The sequence below is a fragment of the Agrilus planipennis genome, unplaced genomic scaffold (assembly GCF_000699045.2).
Source record: "Agrilus planipennis isolate EAB-ADULT unplaced genomic scaffold, Apla_2.0 scaffold165, whole genome shotgun sequence".
NCBI classification, from domain to species: domain Eukaryota; kingdom Metazoa; phylum Arthropoda; class Insecta; order Coleoptera; family Buprestidae; genus Agrilus; species Agrilus planipennis.
This window is the reverse complement of record NW_020439087.1, coordinates 569,869-577,201: the sequence shown is the minus strand read 5'-3', so window position 1 is coordinate 577,201 and position 7,333 is coordinate 569,869. Positions and strand designations below refer to the sequence as shown.

The 7,333-nt window shown below is 34.7% G+C and overlaps 1 protein-coding gene and 1 long non-coding RNA gene across 2 annotated transcripts; both read right to left on the bottom strand.

Annotated features, from left to right (window-relative positions):
• Positions 1-2,498: 2,498 nt before the first annotated feature.
• LOC112905289 lies at positions 2,499-3,253 on the bottom strand. The gene is made up of 2 exons (XR_003231688.1): positions 2,749-3,253; positions 2,499-2,676 (listed from the first exon to the last, which is right to left on the bottom strand). It is a non-coding gene; the product is annotated as an uncharacterized LOC112905289 (long non-coding RNA).
• An 82-nt stretch (positions 3,254-3,335) lies between these two features.
• On the bottom strand, positions 3,336-6,593 carry LOC108738078 (serine--pyruvate aminotransferase-like). The gene is made up of 8 exons (XM_018471306.1): positions 6,406-6,593; positions 5,254-5,446; positions 4,947-5,112; positions 4,622-4,777; positions 4,469-4,561; positions 3,965-4,213; positions 3,598-3,823; positions 3,336-3,421 (listed from the first exon to the last, which is right to left on the bottom strand). Exons 1-7 carry the CDS (start codon positions 6,565-6,567, stop codon positions 3,634-3,636), a joined length of 1,209 nt encoding a protein of 402 aa, XP_018326808.1. The 5' UTR covers positions 6,568-6,593; the 3' UTR covers positions 3,336-3,421; positions 3,598-3,633.
• Positions 6,594-7,333: the final 740 nt, after the last annotated feature.

Sequence of the window (7,333 nt, the reverse complement as noted above, 5' to 3'; positions counted from 1 at the left end):
TACATTCTCGACCACAGGAAACCATAATTACATGTAAGAAATAAATACACTTACCGATCTGTTGATAAGATCATGAGGTAATTATGTACTCACCGGGGTTCCTAGGAACCCCTGCCCTTCTGGAACACTTGCGAAGTGTCTCGCCAGTCTAACAATCGGCAGGTAGGGTTATCCATCAGTCGGTGGATAGTACCTGTAATCATGAGTTTGCGCTCCCGCGCCTCCAGATGGAATTCGCACATACTGGAGACCAACAGGGTAGGACGAACCTAACCCTGTGTCGCTATAGTACCGAGCCCACCCCAAGCAAGGCAAGTACGTACTATAGGCATCACCGGAGATATCTGCGTCTCTCCTGACATACTGGGGTTAGCAGAATACGTGACCTCAGTCACTACGAGCCCAACTGATACGTGACCTCAGTCACTACGAGCCCAAATAAACACCATGGCCACAAAAACGTGTTAACACATAAATATTTCTCGAGAACAGTGCACAATACAAATACATACGTATATATACCAATTATATGTGATCACCTTATTAAACCAATAATATGCTACACATATTAGGGGCCGTTCAAATATTACGTAAGCAGATTTATTACAATCATTTACCCCCCCCATCCCCCTTGTCAGCAAAAGTAAGCAAAGCTCTTACCCCCTCCTCCCATGCTTACGTAAACATTTTTCAATTATAAATGTATTGTAAATAATCTTTAAAGCCAGGAATCGAACCCATCACATAGAGAAAACTAACACACTGTATTTTGTGGCCAATTGACGGAGTCAATCTTAAGAAATAAATCTATATAATGAATATTACCTCTATACTTTGCGATAGGCCACAATATTTTCTAATCATAAAACGTCTAAATTATTGTTATACAATGTAAAGAGAAACTATTTGGCGATTTCTAATATTTCTAGTACTTATAGGTACCTAAAATGATTTCGTAACTCACCTTGGAAAAAAAATGTAGTAGATTGGATTTATTCTTAGTCGCCGCTTGCAATTCTTCTTCAATTCTCTTAGATACAATAATATCTAGTTCCTTGTCGGACTTTGCTTGTAATTTATAATTTCGCCACACTTCGTTAACTAACTTTTGTACATTTTGTACTTTCGTACTTGCATGAGATTTTTTAAAACTTTGAAACAATTTTTGGTATAACTTGGATTTGTCTATTTGAAACGACATCTTATTTAAACGTTAAACTTTGGCTAATGGAATCAACGGTAACACAAATGTTAACTTGCTTTGCTATGCTTACAATACGTCTACTCGCTATAGTATCCAAACAAAACAATACACTAACGGAGAAAATTTAGACAAGTGAATAGCGCGCGGTAATTCCCCTAATCGGTTCTAAAGCGAGTGCCTAAACGTATGCATTATTTGCGGGAATTTTTAAAAATGCGTTTCGTTTTCAAGCATAGACAATGTGAGGGTTGCCATTTGTGTAAAAAGTAAATAACTACCGATGACGTAATCATCATCTAGACTCCCCTACCCCCCATGTCATCCAAAATAAGCAAAACAAAGACCCCCCCACCCCCCATAGTGCTTACGTAATACTTGAACGGCCCCAAATATGTTTGAGTTGGAGAAGACTTGGAGTTTGTGAAGTTAGTTTGATTTATAATACTTATATGTACTTGTCAGCGTTCCCAAAGATTAACGTGGGATTGTGATTCATTTAAGTTTTTTCTGTTCATTTTAATTTTATTATGAGGTAAATGGATTGTTATTTTAATTAGGTACTTAATTAACTGACTCAATATTTACATTTTAACCATAATTTAGTGTGTTAAAAACAAAAAAGTCCGTCAAGTCTGTTAATGTGTGTTATCATTAAAAATATCTCGTGAAATATCATGGGTGGGTAAATAAGAAAGGGTGACAACTTGGAAGCAATCGAAGATCTTTGAGTAGAGGAATTTTATCACCCAGAACTATTTTGTGGTGCGCCACTGACATACCTACTTGTGTAAAATAGTTTTGTAAACATTGTCTGATGTGCATGTACAGACATAAATTCTCATCAAGTTATCTATGAGTTTACTTCCATGATATATAAAATATCTTATCTCATGTTTAGAGTTAAAAAAATGTAGTACGTATTCAAACAACAAACGCTATATTTACATACGCATACATGCGTAATTTGTGCTCAATAGAAGTTAATTGTTATAAAACTTTAGATTAATTTCGTTTAACTGTTGTTTTCGTTTTCATTTCAATAATAATGTGTAGTATTTATGTACGTGTGTGCTGAAATCAGTTTTTCCGCATTACATAAAAAACAAAGTCAGAAGCTATTGAATAATTAGCGATTGGGGATTTCAATCAATTATGTGTCTGGCATTTTAATTTTTTTGTAGGCTTAATTAAAAAAACTAATTCAATGATACAATTATGTGTTTGCCAACATATGCGTGCATGAATATAAATATTTTGTAAAATGAAAATTCAGATCNACCGTCGTGACATTTGGCAATCGTTTCTCTTTATTCGGTACCCACAATTTTAAGCCCATCTTTTCTAATCCAATCCACAGGCGTTCTGCCATTTTCATTTGATTTTCCCACGTGTTCGCCAGACCTTTTTCAAGTAGCTGAAGAAATGCTTCACGAATTGCGCACAGCATGTTCGAATTCCATGTGTAGTGGAATCTAAAAATAATTTCTTTTGGAGTGTTTGTTAGGCCGAATAAGGTTTTTCGTGTCGAAAGTGGATGATCTTACCCTGCGGGCCCATCATTCAAACATCTCCAACAATTCGCAACTTTTTTCGCGTGTAAGTAGAACGGCGGATTTACTTTTTTCTTATCCATTCGCTCCCTGCAAATTGTGAAATTATATACTTTTATCTTGTTTGACATCGTCGTTTTCTCGTTAAAAGTAAAAACCATCAAATATAAAAAGCGTAAGTTTGTCGTTTTGATTTTAATAAGCTCATTTTATAATTTTGAAAATTGACTGGAAGAAGCTACTAGAATAGAAGTAATTATTTCGCCACGCAGTAGCTTCTTCAGTATGATAAGTCCAATAAGTAACTAAGAAAAATGTGTTGTAAGTTAAACGTTGTCTTTGTTTTCGTCGTTTCAATTTGATTATCAAGTGTTGAAGGGTTGTGAATACATATACTGACAAACACGGGGTTGAACAAGGGTGAGCACTGTCCACTCTACAAAACAGTACTTAAAAAAATGTACATATTTTATGTTATAACCATAACATATTTAGTGTTGAACGTCTAACGCGAGTTATGTATTATGTCTTATTTTTAATATAAAGAATTGTATCAGCATTTATATAATTGGAGTACCTACTTTTTTTATTGTTATCTTTTCTGTGTTCAAGAACTTTATTACAAAGTCATCGCATTCAATCGGTTTGTAGTGAACCATATTGACCACTTAAATTAAAAATAATCAAACAATTATTGGTAATTATTTAACTAATCCAGTCTTGTCTTTGGTATAGGTACCAGGCAAGTATTATTACTATTTCAAACTGATAGTGTTTAAAAAATTGCGAATATTTATGGGTTAATTTAAATTACAGAGTAGGCAATTATTTCCAATAAATTACCTTATTTTTTGTTGTTTTAAATATATTGGGTAATGTTTATTCCATAACTTCGGATCTACTGTTTGGACCGTTTTGACCATTCTCTGAACGACAATATTTTAAACCATCTTCAAGAGCTTTTAATACAGTGTCTACTTTTTCATAGGTAGCGTTATAACCCATGCTACCCACTCGAATGCAAGTGTGAGCAGTTGGCCCTAATCCAAAACTTATATCTATGTGGTGTCTACAGAATAATAATACAAATTAAAAATAAGACTTAAGGGTTTTCTTGAGAATTTGTAATACTGTAGAAATTCTGTAACTCGAACTTCTGTAACTCAAAATCTTTTCTAACTCAAAAATTCTTTTCTATTTTTCTACGTACTTTCCTGAAATATAATCGAGAAGCACCGGCCATTTGACATCTTTGGGAACAATTACTGATGCTACAGTGAATAGTCTGTTTTCCTCCTTTTCAACAAACAATTCTAATCCAATTTGTTCAAGTCCATTCCAAAGTCGTTTAGCACACACTTCGTGCCTCTTCCATGTTTCCAAAACACCTTCCTCGATTAATTGCATCAAAGCCTCTCTGACTGACATAAGTAAATGACTTCCATAAGTGTAGTGATATCTTAAAAATAAACTGATTAGAAAATTGTCGTGACTTACAGAAAAATCTTTTCATTTATTCCTTTTTCAAATAAACTAATTCAGACGTATGGTAACTTTTTCTAAAAATTACCAAAGAGTAATCTTTTTTTTTTCTCGCATAAATTACAAAAAATGTTTACTAATAAATAGTTATACAGTAGTCAAAAATAGTTTATTTGACTTGAAAAAGAAGAAATTATAAAGGTAATTTTTCTATTAATTTGGAGTATTTTACTTTCTCGGATTCCCGAAACAGTTCCAGGTTTCGCCGAGAGCGATGACGTCAAAATAAAACGGCGGAGGGACCTTTTTTGCTCGCATTAATTGTCTAAAAAAAATTGAAGCTCACGATCTAGACCTAAATTTTTTGCTTTAGAATAACCCATACTCAGCTCGTTCGCTAAAAGATAAAAATGCCATTCCTGGCGGCGCAGAGATAGCCTTCTGCGATCCAGCAGCAACCGCATCTATCTCCCATTTGTCGATAAAAAGTGGGACACCCCCAAATGACGCCACGGCGTCCACAGCCAACAGACAATTATATCTGAAATGATACTATTACGGTTTATGTGCCAATTTTGATGTTAACATAAAAAAACTAGTTAACGTGAAAAACCAATAGGAGCTGCTAATTTCATATCCAATAACATTCGCTAAAGTTATATCCATCATGCATAAATAACACGTATTTAAATGGAACAAAATATAAATACTTATGGCATATTTTTCCCAATCCGTCCAATGGTTGACAAGTTCCTGCAGACGATTCTCCGTGAGTTATGAAAAGTAATACCGGTTTATGCTTCATAATTTGTTTTTCCAAGTCTTTAAAATTGTAAATCTCTCCAGGGGTACAAGATAATGTAATTACCTCAATGCCTACAATTAGCAACTGTATTATCTCATACGGACAAATATTCCGTAGAATTGTAAATTTGCGTAATTTATAAATGAAGAAAGATGTATACTGACTAAATGTAAACTAACGATAAATGAAGGTAATTTTATCTAACTCTTTACCGTAATTCTGTGCTATGGCTACCGTTCTTTTGCCCCAAACACCGCCAACAGCTACAATAATTTTTTCTCCCGGATTTACTAAATTAGTCAAAATAGATTCTAACGCACCATGACCAGAACTTTGAATAGCAAGTGTTAGTCTATTTTTAGTTTGAAAGGTATGTTTCAACATGCATTGAATGTCGTCCATAATCTGCAATTTTTTAGAGCATCATTACTAAACTGAAATGGATGGTACTTTGCGTTGCTTTTGAAATGAAAGAAGATGCAAGCGCCTTTTTCGATCATATTAACTAATTACTTATATACCCATTCGAAGTAAAAAGAAACTTTTCTTATTAAAAGATTTTTTAAATTCTTCCATACGTTGCTATTTTCAATTATCAGTAGATATGTAAATACTGATATGCAAGGGAAGAAAAAGTAGGGAAAGAGCGAATATAAAGATGGGAGAGGAAAAATTAGAAGAAGTGCCTGATTTTAGATACCTAGGAAGTCAGATAAGTGAGGATGGAAGGAGATATAAAGCAGAGGATAGCGCAGGGTCGTGTCGCCTTTAATAAAAAGAAGTCACTTCTATGCTCGCAAACGGTTAATTTAGAAATTCGAAAAAGGTTGTTAAAGGTGTATGTTTGGAGCACGGCGTTGTACGGGTGCGAAACATGGACAGTGGGAGCGGCGGAAAAGAAAAGGTTAGAAGCGTTCGAAATGTGGTGTTATAGGCGGATGATGAGGATATCGTGGGTAGAAAAGGTTAGAAATGAAGAGGTATTGGAAAGAATAGAACAGAGGACTCTATGGAAGCCAATAAAAAATAGGCGAGATAGGTTGGTAGGACACCTTCTCAGGCATGAAGGTCTAGCCAAAGAGACATATTAGAGGCAGAAACAGGAGTTAGGAGGGGTAGAGGTAGACCTAGATTAGATTACTCTTCGCAAATAGTTAAGGATGTGGGCTGTTCTAGTTTTAGAGAAATGCGAAGTTTAGCTCAGGATAGGAAAGAGTGGAGGTACGTGTCCAACCAGTCTTAGGACTGATGACCTTATGATGATGATGAGGTAAAATTTAATAAAAAATATGGAAAAGCATATTTATTAAAGGCATTTCGAAAGATAAAAAGATAGATAGATATATAAATTTTTAAAGAATTACCTTGTACATATCAAGTGCCACAGGTGACAAAATTTCCATTGTTAAAGCGTTAGTTGTCCTGGGGGAACAATTTGATGGTCCAGCACCCATTAAAAGTTGTGGTTGAAAGTTCCACTTTGCGAATACACTTTCAATTCCGTTTTCAACTTCCAGTTTCCACATTTCTCGTGTTTTAATTGTATGCACTAGTTAACGGTTGCAATAGGCAACAAATGGATGCATCTTGGTTTTTATACTATCAATCTTTATGTATTTACAGAATTGTGAAAGTGATAATATTTTATCCAGCAGATATACATAGTTTGTTAGATATATCAAAGGTTATTGTATAGTATATAGTTTTACTAGTAGATCCCGTGCAAATTTGAACAGATGACAACCATTGGTACTGATCCTACAAAAAGAATGAAGATGATATACCTAGATGGAAATAAACCGCTCTGGATACTGATTTAGTTCTATAAATACATTGAAGCAACCAGATTGGTTGCTTGTCTTTTTCTATAAGAGATGCACCCAATATCGTCTCTTCTGAATATTATACTATATAATGCACCAAAGCAAGAACATCCTTATCCGACTTGCTAAACCTACTACCTATAAATGAGGAACATGCCGATAGAGGAATTTCTTTATAGATTCCTCATGTGGACCTAACAATAAAAATTATTATGATATGGATGAGGCAAACATAACACCCACAGCCTCACAAAACAATAGACATTCTCACTATGTGTCCTATCAGTGTTCGATTTTTTAAATCAGAGATTACACGTTTTTTCTCACGAAGGCTACATGTGGCATTCATAATGATGTGTTATGTACCCTTTGTGCACCTTATGGGGCAGCTTTATAGGGTCCAAATGAGACAATGTGAAGCTAGCTACAACTCCCTATGATTCTAGTCAGGTATCACCAACTGATGATG